At 47.7% G+C, this 16,972-nt stretch overlaps 2 protein-coding genes across 5 annotated transcripts in view; one reads left to right on the top strand and one right to left on the bottom strand.

Annotated features, from left to right (window-relative positions):
- Window positions 1-2,484, top strand: part of lsp1a (lymphocyte specific protein 1 a) — a 91,654-nt gene extending 89,170 nt beyond the window's left edge. For both annotated transcript variants that reach the window (XM_039738327.1, XM_039738336.1), the window contains exon 14: window positions 1,934-2,484. In XM_039738327.1, the coding sequence (XP_039594261.1) occupies window positions 1,934-1,959 (26 nt within the window). In that variant the 3' untranslated portion in view covers window positions 1,960-2,484. The remainder of the gene's footprint in view (window positions 1-1,933) is intronic.
- The window catches only part of prr33 (proline rich 33), a 40,276-nt gene that overhangs the window by 5,154 nt on the left and 18,150 nt on the right, over window positions 1-16,972 (bottom strand). The window contains exons 1-2 of one of the 3 annotated variants that reach the window (XM_039738307.1): window positions 16,731-16,735; window positions 11,063-11,067 (exon numbers count right to left, since the gene is read on the bottom strand). The exons of the other annotated variants lie outside the window; for them this stretch is intronic. The gene's annotated coding sequence lies outside the window, so the exon portion shown is untranslated. Of the gene's footprint in view, window positions 1-11,062; window positions 11,068-16,730; window positions 16,736-16,972 lie in introns of those variants that run through there. 3 annotated transcript variants of the gene reach the window in all.

Consider the following 16,972-nt stretch of genomic DNA (forward strand, 5'->3'; position numbering starts at 1 on the left):
GGTAACAGAAACTGGAAAATAGTTTGGGCAGTTCCCAGTAGGGATTGTACTACAAATATGGCTAAATTGTTCCCAAGTTTCCATCCACTCCAATGTAAAGCCCACGTCACGCTGGAGGACCAGTCTGAGGTAGTTGGCGGAGCGCTTCTGTGAAGACAATCGTCTCATGTGACATACCCTGCAGCTGAGACCAACTAGTCTACAAAATCAAGCAGGGTGGGCTCTGTAAGAAGGGGAGCTGACAGCCAAAGAACCAGTGAATGAGGCCAATCCATAGAATTAGGCACACGCGTGTTTTAAAACTCACAAACTGAAGAGACGCCCCTCTGTCTGACGTCTCGTGTTTTACTATTAAAACTGAAAAGATAAAAGGGGCGGAGACTGCGGCTGAACCCAACACCATCAGGCAGCACGCTATTGGCTGCCAGAAAAAGGGGGCGGGCACAAGAAGATAACGCTCAGTTGGTAAATGTGACATGGGCTGCGATCACCACGTGTGTTAACTGACAGGGTGCTGTGACGAGATCGGCAAATCTGACATCGTCCACCATAAAAAAAGTCGCGTCATGTGACAGCGGCTTTATTGGGCTTTTTAACGGTGAGTTTGTCAGATTTGCCGATTCCAGTCGCTGATCTCGTCTCTTCACCATGTCAATGTACACGGCCGGAGATCGCAGCCCGTGTCACATTTACCGATCTTGTAGCCCAGTCGAGCTCACCGCTAATGGCGTGCTGTTCAAGTACAAAACACAAGCGACATCGCGGGCACACGCGCCTGCTTCTCTTGTGACATTCAGAACACACACGTTGCGTATTCCTCCTCGTTATCTCCTGCGCAATGTACTGCCGGCGGGACGTTCATTGGTTCACAAGTCTGGAGTGCAAAGAGCCCACCGCTCCGACTAAGGAAGCCAAAGCGGTCTGATGTGATCGTAGCCAGGAGTTGGTCTCAGCCGCTGGGAATGTCACATGAGACCAGGGCTGGTGAAAGCCTGTTGAGGGCTCTAATTTGACGGATGTTTCCCCTCGTTTTCCATAGAGCGGGTAGTCGGTACAATAAGACCAGTGGGTGTGCTCCTCGCTGTCAGGAACGCGCGCCCCGCAGACTTTAAGGAGGGCGCGCACTTTTACACTTTCATAAATGGCACCCCGAGGGTGTCATTGACTAACTTGCCCCCTTTGTTATCCGGACTGTGCGCCCCTTCACTTTCATAGGTGGCGGCTGCGTATGTCGCCTAATGGATTGAGCGGCTCGGCGTCAGACGATCGTCTTTACGGGAGCGCGCCCTGATTATGGAAGTGGGAGACTACGACTGAAAATCACCGGAAAAGCCGTGTAATGGGACGCGGGCTTTAGGCAATCGATAGGAGTTTGGGGGGTTCGGGTGGTCCCTCGTAAAAATGCCGTGCTGAGACTTGAAAAGGTGAGCAGCGGGTCACTTGACTACTCGACATTCAGCAGAACGAATGCACATCGTTCCATTCTAGGGTTCTTTTTTGAAAACGAAGGTTACAAAAATATTTAATTAGCAAAAATGTGACGTCTCTGACGATTAAATGTGCCTGAATGTCAAGTTTTGTAAGTTGAACTTTGATCGAGGGGCGGCACGGTGAAGCAGTGGGTAGCGCTGCTGCCTCGCAGTAAAGAGACCCATCTGGGTTCGCTTCCCGGGTCCTGCCTGCGTGGAGTTCGTATGTTCTCCCCGTGTCTGCGTGGGTTTGGTGCATTGGCGATTCTGAACTGTGCTTGGTGTGTGTGTGTGTGCCCTGCGGTGGGCTGGCGCCCTGCCCGGGGTTTGTTCCTGCCTTGTACCCTGTGCTGGCTGGGATTGGCTCCACCAGACCCCCGTGACCCTGTAGTTAGGGTTAGACACTTGACTTTGACGGAGAATGACGTTAACTAACTTTTGTCTTCTTTTTTCTTTCTTTCCAGCTGGAGAGCCGCGGGAGGACTCGTGAGAAGACCAGCCCTGCGCTCCATTTTATTTTTATTTGTAATGTTTTATATTTATATCTTTGCCCTCCCCGTAGCTTTAGTCAACACTTTCTGTTCCGTGTTTCCGTGACGCACATCGCCCTGCACGATGCCAGGTTTCATTTGTGAAGAAGAGTCCTAACTAGATGTCGCACATGAGGGATCTCAGCGTGACAATGTGACCTTTTTGGATGGCCACTTTAAAGATGATTCTTTCTCGCTCTCTCCGGTTTGGCTGGCGCTGGTTTCTTTGTCACGCGCTGAGCTCCCTTCGGATTTTAGTTTCATTTTTATTTTCCTCGCCAGTCTTTATGCGCACACCGCTCCGGTTTTCCGTTTCTCTTTCGCACCGCAACAGCACAAAGGTGGGGGTGAGAGCCGTGACGCCACGCCCACTCACGTGAAGATGACCAATGGCGGCCCGACGCGCGCTGTTTTGGGGTCGCTGGCCTGATGTCTGCCACTGTATGGTCTCATTCAAATTAAAGATGTCTTTTCTTAAAGCCCCACTGCCTCGTTTGTTTGTCTTTCCTATTTGAATCTGGGGGTCCAGGGGGGTCCCGTGACTTACTGTCATCACTGGAATTTCATGGATGGCCGGAAGACGAGTCACTGAGCCCGAAGAGCCTCCGTGTGTCACTGTGCTGGGCCCTCACCAGCTTGTTAAGGGCGCTATATAGATTAAGGATTTATGGACTCTCCTCTACCTTACTCCTTTAGGGGGTCTCCTTGAGTTTCCACTCAAGATTTTGAGGGTCGCTTCAATCTTGAGGATTCAAAGAGCACAGCACGGGGCAGCGCAATGGTTGGCACTGCAGTCTGACACCTCCATGGCCCTGGGATGAAGCCCTGGCCCACTCACCGCTCTGGAGCCCCTCGCAGGTTCTCCCCACGTCACAAAGCCACTCAGGTTACTTGAACTGGCGCCTCTCAGTGGGCCCAATATTAGCGACTTGACTGTGCCCTGTGATGAAACTGGGATCCTGCATTGTGCCCAGTGCTGCTGGGGTGGCTCCTGCTCCCCTATGAAATATTTCAGATTATTGAATCAGCAGACACTTTTGTGCAAAGCGGCAGACAAGGAAAGCCACAATAATCGAGTGCTGCACATCAGTCTGGGGGGCAGTTTGGGAACAAGTGTGACAGGACAGGGGGACAAAAAATCATCACCCCCAAATGAAGAGTTCAGAGCAACATGCCAGCAAGTTACAATTCCTAAAGTACAAGACATTAACAAAGTTGGTATCGAACACGGGGGTCTCCAAATGCTCCTTAAACACAAGTGGGCAGCTCGTTCCACCAGCTAGGAGCTACACATAAGGAGTCTGGACTGAGATTTGATGCCACACACAGGTGGCATCACCAGAGCTGAGGGGTCTCACCCACCGACTACGCCTTCAAGGATGTGAACGCATTGGCTGCTGCTACAGGAAGCCCACTGCAGACGTCTGAAGAACAAACAACAACACATTTAAAAAACAAATGCAAAAATAAAATAAACGCATAAAAATCAGTCACACAGAATTGAAAATAAATGAAAATAAAGCAAAAAAGTCAGTCAGTCAGTCAGTCAGTCAGTCATTATCCAAACCACCACATCCCAACTACAGGGTCACGGGGGTCTACTGGAGCCAATCCCAGCCAACACGGGGCGCAAGGCAGGAAACAAACCCCAGGCAGGGCGCCAGTCCACCGCAGGGCACACACACACACACCAGGGACATTTTAGGACCACCAATGCACCTGACCTGCATGTCTTTGGATTGTGGGAGGAAACCCACACAGACACAGGGAGAACCTGAGAGGCGATCCCAGACAGGTCTCCTTACTGCGAGGCAGCAGCGCTACCCACTGCGCCACTGTGCCACCCAAAACCAAGAACCACATTTTAAAATCAATTAGAAAACGAACTGGAAGCCAGTGAAGGGAGGCGAGTACTGGAGAAATGCGGCCACGTTTGTGAGCGCGAGTTAAAAAATGGGCCGTAGCATTCGGCACCATCTGTAGGAGATGTAAAGACGTCTGATTACAGTAATCGAGCCTCGAGGGTCTACACGCGTGAACTGCTTCATCAGAATCGTGTTGAGATTAAAAAGGCCCTGAGCTTTGATAAAAGTCTCAAGTGACAGAATCAGGAGCCGACTGCCCACCTGGTCTGTCTGTCGAATTTAAAATCCGCCCCAAGCTGTTGGTATTCGGCCTCTCATGTGACACCAGAGGACCAGGAGCAACGTTTAGAGGAGTAAAGACAAAAACAATATTAATGTTATCTTCTCGTTGATCTGAAGAAAGTTTACTGCCATCCAGGGCTTAACTTCACGTAAGAGGGGCGCCGAACCGCCCTGCGGTGTTTGAAACGATAAGTAAAGGTGCGCATCGTCTCCATAAAGATTCATTTTTTCATTTTTATTACTATTTCATTTAATATTGTTTCTTTGTATCAGTATACTGCTGCTGGATTATGTGAATTTCCCCTTGGGATTAATAAAGTATCTATCTATCTATCTATCTATCTATCTATCTATCTATCTATCTATCTATCTATCTATCTATCTAGTGCCTTTCACATCTATCTATCTATCTATCTATCTAGTATATAGTGCCTTTCTCTATCTATCTATCTATCTATCTATCTATCTATCTATCTATTATATAGTGCCTTTCATCTATCTATCTGTCTATTTATCTATCTGTCTATCTATCTATCTAATGATGGAACTTGGAGGTGGCATGTAAAGAAATTAGAAACTCTAATCTTGGAAAGTGAGAGGATGATGAGGAGTGGAGGAGACGTGACGTGAATAAGGGGGACGTGCAGGACTGTAGTGACTACAGGGGGTAAAACTGATGAGCCACAGCATGAAGTTATGGGGAAGAGTAGTTCAGAAGGGAGGTGATGATTAGTGAGCAGCAGGATGGTGTCATGACAAGAATGAGCACCAGAGATGAGATGTTTGCTCTGAAGATGTTGATGGAGAAGTTTAGAGAAGAACAGAAGGAGTTGCATTGTGTCTTGTGGACCTGAGAAACCATATGACTGGGTGACTGAGAGGAGCTGTGGTATTGGATGAGGAAGTCGATAGGATTGGATAGGAACGAGGGGAGTGTGACCGTGATGAGGTCTGTGGTGGGAGTGACGGAGGTGGGATTACATCAGGGATCGGCTCTGAGGCCTTTCTTATTTACAATGGTGATGGACAGGCTGACAGGCGAGATCAGACAGGAGTCCTCATGGACCGGGATGTCTGCTGATGACATTGTGATCTGTAGAGATAGCAGGGAGCAGGTTGAGGAGACCCTGGAGTGGTGGAGATATGAGGAGGAGAGGAGAGCAATGAAGGTCAGTAGGACCACCAAGACAGAATACATGTGTGTGAATGAGAGGAAGGTCAGTGGAGTGGTGAGGATGAGGGAGTAGAGTTGGTGAAGGTGGAGGAGTTTAAATAACTGGGATCAACAGAGTGACGAGGAGTGTGGAAGAGAAGTGAAGAAGAGAGTCAGGAGTGATTTGTGACAAACGGGTATCAGCAAGAGTGACAGGGAAGATCTACAGGACAGTAGTGAGACCAGCTGTGTCATATTGGTTGGTGACGATGGCAAGGAGACAGAGCTGGAGGTGACAGAGTTAAAGATGCTAAGGTTGGCATTGGGTGTGACGAGGATGGGCAGGATTAGAAATGAGGACATTAGAGGGTCAGCTCAGGTGGGACAGTTAGGAGACAAAGTCAGAGAGGCGAGATGGCGTTGGTTTGGAGAGATGAGGGGTATACTGTACTGAGAGAAGGGTGCTAAGGACAGAGCTGCCAGGTGAGAGGAGCAGAGGAAGGCCTAAGCCAGTGGCTCTCAAACTGTGGGGTGGGCCCCCCCCTGGGGACGCGAAGTAACAAAAAGGGGACGCAAAGATGTGAAAAAAAGAAAACAAGAATCGAAAATGTGAAAAATCCATCTATTGAAACCAAAATAAATGAACTTAAACTACATTCTGATACTAGAAAAATAAATCTATAGTTAGAGAAATGTCAATAAAAGTTAAGTAGGTGTAATAAAATATGCATCTATGATATATCATTAATTAAAAAAGAACAAATTGGTATTAGTGGGCTCCTTTCAAAAAAACATGAGGGGGGCGCGATTAAAACTGTTATGAACACTCGGGTCAGAAATACTTAAAGGTTGAGAAACGCTGGCCTAAGAGGAGGTGTGTGGATGTTGGGGTCCCGTCTCCATTCTTGAAGGCCCACTTTAATGATTTCGTTATGAGAAGTGGATCAGCTTGGGTCTGGTGGCAGGTCTGGGATGACACCCTGGTGATCTAAAGCTAAGGGGGGACAACATCTGGCGGTCCTGAAGGTTCACCCTCTGGCAATGGGGGCTTTTACAGGGTCGTTGAAGTTCTGAGGGCCCCTTCATGCCATTCTGGCTGAGACTCGTCAGCTGAACGTCTAAGGATTTGGGCCAAGTGACTATTTCAAACACAGAGTCCTTTTTATGAACCTTCACTGCGTTGTGTTCACCTCCAGTAAAACGAAACCAAGAAACAGAGACCTCCTTACACGACTAACCCTTTCCAGTTACAGCCCCTTCTCTCTCACCTGGATAAATCGACCATAACGGCCCAGCATCTACATTTACGTGCAGGTGAGCCCACTAACTGACGTGAACTCAACAGGGGAGAACTGCAGGCTGCGATGTCTGTGACGTCACTCACGGCAAGGCCACTCATGGAACGATGGGCGGGGTTAAATATGCACATGGCCCATAGGACTACAGTTCCCAGCATGCACTATAGATGTTTGTATGTGGAATGCTGTCTCCTAGTGTATCAGGGAGCATACAGTCTGCCTTTACCTGTCTGGCCTACCTGCCAGATTAGGTTTGGGGTTGGTTGACAATGCCAGTCCACCCCTGCTTCCATCATAGAGTGTATTTTCTTTTTACTTATTTTATCGTTCCTTCTGTTCTTTTCAAAATTATTTTTCTAAACATATTCTTGTCTTTCTCTTTTTAGCATTTTGTTTTTTAGCAGATGTCTCCAGGTGGTCCCCACTCATCAGGGCACCGTGCTGGGCTGCACACAAGACACTTGGGACCCTAAGTCTGTTTAGTTGACTTTTCAACGTCTTTTGTGCACTGAGCCAAGGGGGTGGGGCCTCCTGCTGTTGCCGCTGTAGCTCCGCCCCAAACCATGTGACGTGACGTTGGACTCCTGCTCTCTGTCTTGCCATCTTGGTTTTGGGTTTTGCTGTTTGTTGTTACCAACTCTCTGCTTTTTGAACGTCTTGCGCTCGTTTAAGTTGCTGTCCTTCAGACTCTGGATTTGGTTGTCTTGTTTCAGGAAAATGTAGCATTTGTGACATTCATTCTCTTGTTTAAGTTTTTCATTTAAATAAAAGGTGTTATGATGATCAAGTCCATTTTGTTACTTGAGCCAGGGTTTTTCTTTTTGGTTTCCCCCTCCCTCTACTGTTACACTTTTCCAGTCTGGTCCACGTGAGGCTGTGCAGGCCGTGAACTCTCTTTCTGAATTCTACCTTTTCATCTGTAAACTGACAAGTTATAATAATCGTTATTTAAATTCTTAATTCTTTACTCAATAAACTGACTACCAATAATTCATCTTCTGATAATGAAGTTGATGGGTGTGTCCTGGGGGCTTCGGCAGTGACATCGATGAATGTGTCCTCAGTGACGTTGGTGAATGAGGGCTGCAATCCGAGCCCTCGTCAATGACAATGAGCTGTAGCTATGACAATGTACCAAACATATCGGAGTTATGATTAGCCAAACGTCTCACGATTGCTACATAAACACGTTAAGAAGCCCAGCTATGGGTTGTTTCATTGTGCTCTGCTTGTGTCACATCTCAGGTCAAACGTTTTCTTAAATCTCAAAGGAGGACCTCATCTCTGTTGTTATGCTGCTCGAGATCTACCAAGTTTGAAAGTCTGAGATAGTTCCAAAAATGCCCACTAGAAGGGGAAATTCCATCAAAAAAACCCTGGCCAGTAACACACAAAGGTCTGCGTAGAGCGTGAAGGGCAAAAGGCCTGAAGCAAAAAGACAACTAGAGGGGGAAATCACATCAAAAAACCCCGGCCATTAACACACAAAGATCTGCGTAGAGTGTGAAGGGCAAAAGACCTGACGCCAAAAAACAATCCAATGCAAACAAAGTCCCACAACAGCGCTCCAGAGAACGGTCAAAAATCCAATAAATTAGAAAAGTACAAAGCAGAAAAAACAAAAAGCCCCACAAGTGGACCCACCAACTCCCAAGTGCATTCCAATGAACTGCCAGGAGCCGAGGGGAAGCCTCAGCCGTACAGAATTCCTCTCCTCTTTATCGACTTCCAGGCTATCAGGCAGCAGCAGACGTGAGCTGGCGTGCAATCGGAGGTTTGACTCACTTGGACTGGGAATCTGAGCAGCGGCCTGACCACTAAAAGAGGCTGGCGCAATAACAGTCCACAGACATTAAAAAGGTTTGGGGCAGCCCCCCGTACGTTGTGCCCTTGGCAGCAAATGAGCTGTTCACAGATTGGAATCCAAAACAGAACTGATTAAAGAGTGCAAATATGGTGGCTGTAGATGCCGGGACAGGAAAGGACGTCATCGGGACTGGAAGTGACATCATCAGGACCAGGAGTGACGTCATCAATGGCGCTGGGACCTAGTGGGATTTCCCGCTGTAGGTGATTAATAGAGAGAAAGTCAGTGCAGCTCGCCACCCCCTGGTCTGGCATGGTACTACCGTTATTCAGACCCTTTAGCTGCCTCCCAATCGCACGTGTGTGACAAGGGGCATCCACAAAATCTACAAGCTGACGTAAGTCCCTGGCGAGGGCGAATCTGAAGATTAAACTCATCTGTAGGTGAAGTGGCACAGAAGGCTTCTTTGTTGTCGGACAGACGAGTTCACAGACTCGCCAATGTTGTGACCTGAGAGTCCTAAAACACACAAGAGAGTCCCAGAATGCCCACTAGAGGGAGGTTATGCCATCAAGCCCCAGCGAGATATAAAGCCAAACACAAGACCTTCACAAACTAAAACAGTTTATCCTTTAAAAATGCTCTTCGACAACAATGAAGATCCGTGGAGCACAGAAAGGCCAAAGGAGTTTGCCAGGCAATCCAAAGCAAAGCGAGTCTCGGCAGAACGGCCAAAAGAAAGAGAGCAGGAGGTGACAAACATCAGAGAGGGAGGCTCACGTGAAGTCACCGACTCCCAGCCGCAGTATTGGCCTCACGCTACTGTGACCTGCACAGGCTTATGGGAAGGAGCGGACGTCGTCACCAACATGCGGCTAAAAGCCGTCTGAGCTCATTAATGACATGGGGAGGTGCGGCTCCTCTAAACGCTGGAAATAAAGCAACGGGTCAGAACGGGACGTGCAGTTTAAGTACCAGCAGGAGATCGGGCGACCAGGACCACCCTGTCAGTGAAGAGAGCGCAGCTGGCACCGTAGTTAGCGGTGAAATCGTATGACAAGGCGAGCGCTGAGCTCCCAGTTTATCGGCGTCTACAGAGACGACTTCACTTCTTTGTATCGTCAGATGGCGGAGCAGTGGCTCTGAGGCTGGGGGTCTGCACTGGTAATCGGAAGGTTGCCATTCAGTTTCCAAAAGTGACTCTTCTTAACGTGTAATTGCTCCATCCCGGGGATGACGTTAATCTGCACCCAGCCCTCCAACCTGCACTCCAGCTACCATAACAAATCTCCCACTGGTCCCATTCCACCTGAACTGGTGTGGTGCTGAGGTGTCACCCATCACATGGCTGCACTCTGGTCCTAATTTGGATTGGCATGTGGTGGGTGCGGCAATGCGCTGTATCAGTGTGCACTCCTACCCCCTCTCTTCATCCTGGTCTTTCAGATTTGTGCCACTTTTGGTATTCCCGTTAAACAATGAATCAGTTCCATTCCAGTGTGATGAAGCTTCTGGCCACTGGTGCAACTGTTGGGGAGCCGAGGCACTCATTGACCCTTTTTGAATGAGCATTTTGGAAACAAAAAAAAAAAATCCAAAAGAAAATCTAAAAAGTGCTCGGCTGTCCCTACAACAAAATGATCTGCAATGACGGCCGAGATGGCCGCCCAGTCCAGTGTGTTTGGGGTCGGAGTCTCCAGGGTCAAAAGTGACGACCCTTCTGTATTTATAGGTCCTGGGGCCTCATGTATAAACGGTGCGTACTCACAGAAATGTTTCATAAGAGCATTGCCACGTTCAAATCGTGATGTATAAAACCTACACTTGGCGTAAAGCCGCGCACTTTACCCTGGCATACACAAGTTCTCCGCTCGCTCTGTTTTGCAGACTGGCAGCACCCAGAGTCATGGCAGTGCTACTGTTCCTGTGCGGTTTCCCTTTCTTTTTTAGATCAACATCCCTGACGCGGCTTTATAAATACACTGAAACTAACCGCATATTGTTTATTAGTGTAACGCATCTGATTGTAATTAACGTGTAACAATATAATGTCCAGGGAACAGCCATAGTATTCCAAATACCAGAACTGCTTTAGCGTTGTTACTCTCACTGCACCTTCTTCTTCTTTCAGCTCCTCCCGTTAGGAGTTGCCACAGCAGATCATCTTTCTCATATTCCTCTCACTGCACGACTCGGAGTATTTATATCACTGTATCTGAGTGGGAATCACAGCAGCAGCTGATCGGAAAGAGAATTATCGGTATACAGCATCAAGGACACACTGCCTCAGCCATGCGCACAGTCTACTTGAACTGCCTCCATACAACAAACACCTCAGAGCCCTTCCTGTACGGACCTCGCGGTTCACAAACAGTTTCATCTCAAGACCTGTAAATGCACTCAGTCAGCCATCAGGTGCTCCTCGTAGACCTGTGAGGACTTATAAGGACAATCACCTCACTGTACACAACCTGAGCCACTTTATAAAGCGCGTATTTACAGATGATGACGAGATCATTAAGATGAAATGCAGCAAAATATCTTGACTATATTATACAGATAAAACTTTTAACTTTGTTTATATAATCTGTATTGGTAATAATTAAACATGTGAGGACACGGTGCCAGCGCCCTGATTGTTCCTGCCTCGCGCTGTATATTTGCTGAGACTGGCGCGGCACTGGAAGGAGAGATGGATAGAATAATTAAACACGTACTACGAAGATATTTCAACGTTCCTTGAATGTTTTGAAGAATCGGCGCTAAGCTTACAGATGGCTTAGCGTCTATCACAGAGCTGATCGTGTGGCGATTGGGTATTTGGAGAAAGAAAAGGAAGGACAGGAACTGGAGGTGAGTACGTTTGAAAGAGACAGGACTGCTACGATAAAGTATTTCATCGAAGGTCGCACACGGCGCAGCAAGCATCTTACATGAGACATGAACAATCACTGCGCCACCGTGTTCACATGTTTAATAACGTGCTTTAACTCCCATCATCATGACAATGACATCACGTATACATCTCAGTATTTGAGTTATTCAGAGAGCTGTAATGTCACGAATGTAATGGACTCTGTGACCAGTTGGAGGAAGAGAGCCAGTTTAAGAAACAAGTAGTGATTCACACACACAGATCACATACGAGTAGAAGATCAAATACAAAACAAATCATTTAACGTGCGACTTTAGTTACGATGTGATTTGAGAAACTGGTTAATTAAACAATTTTAAGATGACGTTTATGACGTTCTACTTTAATGACCAAATAAACTACGTGATTAAAGTGGAAATGTCGAGATTGAAGTTGACATTTCATTTTTTTCCTTACTGTGTGCCTATTATTTCTTTTCTCTGTACCCTACTAATCTTTCATGCGACACTCAGACGGTGGGCTACGACTCGCCTTTTCACGCCAACTTTGATATCTGACAACTTCCATTTTATTTCCGGCACGGTGCGACTTTGAACATGAGCGTTTGAGTTTCTCTGACACGCTATGTCACTCGATCAACTTCCTTTTGCTCTTTATTCCACTGTTTACACCAACAAATCGTGCGTTTTTTCTTTGCCTCCACTTGGTTTTCGCTGAAATTCTTTTTTCCCTCCTACTTTTGCCATTGTCTTTTCACAGAATGCTGAGCTTAAGGGTTATTTATACTGATTTGCATATTACGTAATTCTGAGAGGAGTTTGGGGCGGGACAGCAGACACTTGCACGTGCGTTACTTTTCACGCTGACCGGGATTTATGGAGCAGAAGAACGTGGAAGTTGGCATACGCACAGATTTATGCATCTGGATTATTTTGTGCGTATGCACATTCCCACTTTTGTCCGTACGCCGTGTTTTAGTGTGAGTTCTACGCACGGCGTCATGCATGAGGCACCTGGCCCATGGAGGGCGCGGCCAGTGCAGCCTGTTAGGGCGGAGCTTTGGGGAAAGCAGGAGATGTCATTGGTGAGGATGCTGGCCGTCACTTTGAGGTGCTTTCAGTAGACGTGCCAGAGCTGCCCCCCCCAAGCACACAGACGTGACACCGGCTTAAGGATATTTGGATAATATTAATAGTCACATCATATGTCTTTGGCAATTTCACCTTATTATTGATATGATGTCTAAAATATCAGAACGGACTTTAAATGATTCCACCACTTCCTTGACACCAGTCGTTCTGGACCACCCGAGGAAAATGCAAAACTTTATATTTTCACTCAGCCATTTCTGTGGTGGTTTTTGAGGTGGCATTAATGTCCTTGTCATTGCTCTCTACTGGTCAGTGTTGAGTGGCCCAGTAGTTCATTTTCTTTGCACGCATGGCTTTCAGGACACCAAACACAACTATCTATGTGTTACCTTTTTTAAATTGTCTGAACACAGCCAATAGCTGCTTCACTAACAATACATTGTATTTATATAGCGCCTTTCAGTCAAAGTGTGCCACTTCATGAGTGACTGAGTGCTGTCGTATTGCCACCAGAGTTCAGCCATTGGATTTACTGCCCTAATACTTGGCTTGGGCGCTCATTGGGGTTTTGATTTGGTTGGAGTCACCTTTGATATTAAAATAAGAACTTTTGCATATTTTAAAATCAAAACTCACCTTACATAATAATTCAGTATTTCTGTGACACTACAGTCTATCAGCAAAGCTCCAGGCCTGGCGTCCGATTTCTAGAAGTGGCGCACGCTCAGAGGGAGGCCTGAAATGGGCCTTAACCTGACGGGAGGACGTGTGTAAATTTAGGGCAACTCTGACCCGCCCGTAATGAGAAACTGGGAAGTGACGCCCTACGATGACACAAGGACATGCGGCCAAACCAGCCCACGATGAGGCCTGTTAGAATTCTGAGAATGAGCCTCAGAAACGATGACATCCCGAGCCTCGTGGCTCAGTCCCGATGTTCTGCCGTTTGCCTGTCCCAGCGGTTCACATTCATCAGTACAAGTGACCTGGACGTGTGACTGTCCTCTGAAATGACACACCTGAGGCAAAAGTTCAGTAGTCATCTGGGCCACCGACAACAGAAAATGTCACCTTTGTGAGATGACTTGTGCTGTCAGCGCCAACCAAAATGGCCGTGCAAGTGCTTAGTGTATGCAGCACATTGTGCTCTGGGGGACAACAAACAGCCCGTCAGCTGTGCACAAGAAGGCCAAGACGGTGACTAAAACTCGACGGCTCGCCCCGTCACTCGTCACAGCTACTGCTGGCACCGCTGAGCCAAGAGATGTGTGGCTACAAGTGCTGAGACTGTGAGTGTCACTGTTGTCTGTCTGTCCCTCCAGTGCTGGCTGATGATGATGGCACTCGGCCCACGCGTATCCAACGCGTCCACAAATCAGACACCTCACCGATCAAAGGGACACGAATCTGATTTGAAAAGACGGGATTTCAGAAAACATCACAGTTGTGTCACATAAAGGGCAAACAAAGGTCGGATCCGAGTGACCTCAGCCTGGTCATGCGAGGGCAGTGCGTGATGCACAGTCACCATCGGAGGGCCCTTTCAAGAGGGCTGGTGCCGCGCTTTGGCACTGAAGGGTGTTTGTGGTCTTTTCACTTTTTGGACCTGGCCGACAGGTCAGGAATATCTTAAGCTTCACTCCGTCATGCTCACCGTGCCTGAAGCCATAAACCGACTGACGAGGCGCTACATTCAGTTTTCGTGGGGTGTGAGTGCCCCGACATAAAGCATACGAGGGTTATGCCAACGTAAAAAGTGAATTTGGTTCTCCTAACTTTCCCTGCACTCATATTCGAGTAAGGCCACCTAGTGAGAATGACGCTGCTTTTGTTAGTCGTGACATTTCATTAAAGCTCAAGTCATCTGTGATGCCATGATGAGACTGGCAATTGTCACGACTGCTCTGTCATAATGCCACCTCCAATCATAGCATAGTTGTGCTCTCTGCTCATCCTCACGTTACCCGTACAGTCAGCTGGTGACCAGCAATCCACTTTGTCACCTGAGATTGGACCTTTTTATTTTCTTTCTTTATATTATGTCAGGCATGCTGCAGCTGGCAGAGCTTGTGTCACTCACAGCAGCTGTCACTTGTTGGTGCCACCGAGTACGCGATCGTTGTGTGCCCCTGATTTAGAGTCGAGAACCCTGACCTCGTGCTACTGGATGTGACTCTGCACTGTCACCCCGTGAAGGCCTGCAGCATCCTGACTGCATATGCGTGACAGTGATTAGCATTATCCATATATGGGAACTGGGCGGAGCTTGAGGTACATTTGCATACACACATTTACATGATGGTTGTGGTTTATGAAGGTACAAACGTGCGCACGCTAAGTTTTCAAAGTGCTGCCCTCGTGTTGTTTGCTTTAATGCTTGAGTTTTACAAATGTGACTCTGCCACCAAGAACTCTCAACTGGGCACTTCTTTCAAAAACGTTCTGTTTACGAAATTCAAACAACGATCAGTCAGAGACCCCCACAACTAACAAAAGGGACGCCATTTGGACTTCACTCGAGTTGGACTCTGCTGGCTGTGAAAGTCATTGAGCCCCCCTAAGGTTACGTTTTTAAGTACATGGCACTGTAGAGTAGGGTGGCGCAGTGGTAGTGGTGCTGCCTCACAGAGGGCACCCGAGTTGGCATCCAGGGTCCTCCCAGTGTGGAGTTTGCATGTTCTCTCCGTGTCTGTGTGGCTTTCCTCCCTCAGTCCAAAGACATGATGCTGAACTGTACCGTGTGTGTGTGTGTGTGTGTGTTGTCCCTGTGATGGACGGGCGTCCTGTCCAGGGTTTCCTTCTGTCTAGTGCCCCATGCTAGCTAGGATGGGCTCCAGCCCCTCACCCTGTGCCCCTGATCTGTGTTAAGTGGGTTAGAAAATGCAGGCATTTCATGGAGTCTGCTGACTCGTGTATTTGCACACGTTAGACGAGTATCAGTTATTGTTCCAAAAATATGACAACAAACTGTAGAGGTCTGTGTGTCCCTCCAAGGATAGGCCTCCCTAGACCATCACTGACCCACCACCAGACCAGGCAGCATAATGTTCTCCACGGCTTCTCCAGACCCTTTCACCCTGAGCACATGTGACAGACGTGAACTTGCTCTCATCTGTGAAAACGCCAGTGGTGGACCTGCCAATTGTGGTATTCTATGGCAAATGCCAATTGAGCTCCACGGTGCCCACTAGAGGCCACCCTCATGAAGTCTGTTTCTGATTGTTTAAGATGTCAGAGACATTCACACCAGTGGCCTGCCTGCCTGCCTGCCTGCCTGCCTGCTGGAGGTCATTTTGTGGGCTCTGCCAGTGCTCATCCTGTTCCTCGTTGCCCAATAGTCCTGCTGATGGGTTAAGGACCTTCTGCGAGGGGCCCTGTCCAGCTCTCTTGGTGGAACTGCCCGTTTGTCTCCTGGAATCTCCTCCATGCCCTTAAGACTGTGCCGGGAGACACAGCAAACCTTCTGGCAATGCCACGTATTGATGTGCCATCCTACCTGTGCCACCTCTGTAGGGTCCAGGTATGGCCTCATGCTACCAGTAGTGCCACTGAGCGTAGCCAAATGCAAAACGAGTGACAAAACAGATGAGCAGGGAAAAAATTGTCAGTGGCCTCCTCCAGCTGTTAAGTCATTCATTCGTGTTTGGGGGTCTTCTCATTGTTGCTCCCCCTTCAATGCACTGATGGACTGAAGAGCCCCTCTGCTACTTCACTGAGCCCCCAAGTGTCACTGGCTTGATGCTCTACTCTCATTAAAGGGTTCCTTTCATGTTTTTGAGCAGTGCTGTCAGGACTCCATTGTGACCCTCAGAAGTTAATATGGCGTCCTGCAGGGCTCACTACGCACGACACTAATGGTCACTCCTATGCCGACGACACCCAGTTTTCCTTTTTTTTTTTTTTTTATAATAGAGAGATGTAATTGATCTCCTGCCGTCTTTAATTCATTGTGTCACTGACAGATGAGACGACGTTTCTCTGAAAACAAACAAAAACCAGAAAAACCAGGAATGCTATTAATTTGGGGGGATGATGAGACCCCAACAACATTCTGTCACTTTTTAACTTAGTTGGCATCACAATTAGTTTCACTGAATCGGCCCGCTCTCTACGTGTGATCATGTCATTTAAAACACATTCCTAAACATGTCTCCTCCATCTTAAACTGGTTGGTTTTTAACATCTGCATGATACGGAGTACGCAATTCCTTCTGTTAGGATTAACCGCTGCAATGCGGTGCCCGCTGGCTCTTCCAATGGCTCCTTACGCTGCTTTCACTTCACTCAAAATGCTGCTGCAAGAATCAATACAAGAACCAGAAAGTACGAACACATCACTCCAGTCCTCGCGTCCTTACACTGGCGGCCGGTTAAGTTTAGGGCTCGTTTCAAAATCCTCCTTTTAGCATATAAAGTCCTAGATGGCCTTACAAACCCAAACTCACATTGAGATCTCAAGACGCCGGTCTGCTTAACATTCCAAGGATTAATAAAATCACAGCAGGAGGTCGAGCTTTTAGTTATAAGACCCCCAAACTGTGGAGTGGTCTGCCTGCGACTATAAGAGGTGCTCCAGGCTGAAGGCTTTAAAAGGCTCACGAC

The sequence above is a fragment of the Polypterus senegalus genome, chromosome 1 (assembly GCF_016835505.1).
Source record: "Polypterus senegalus isolate Bchr_013 chromosome 1, ASM1683550v1, whole genome shotgun sequence".
Taxonomy (NCBI): Eukaryota; Metazoa; Chordata; class Cladistia; order Polypteriformes; family Polypteridae; genus Polypterus; species Polypterus senegalus.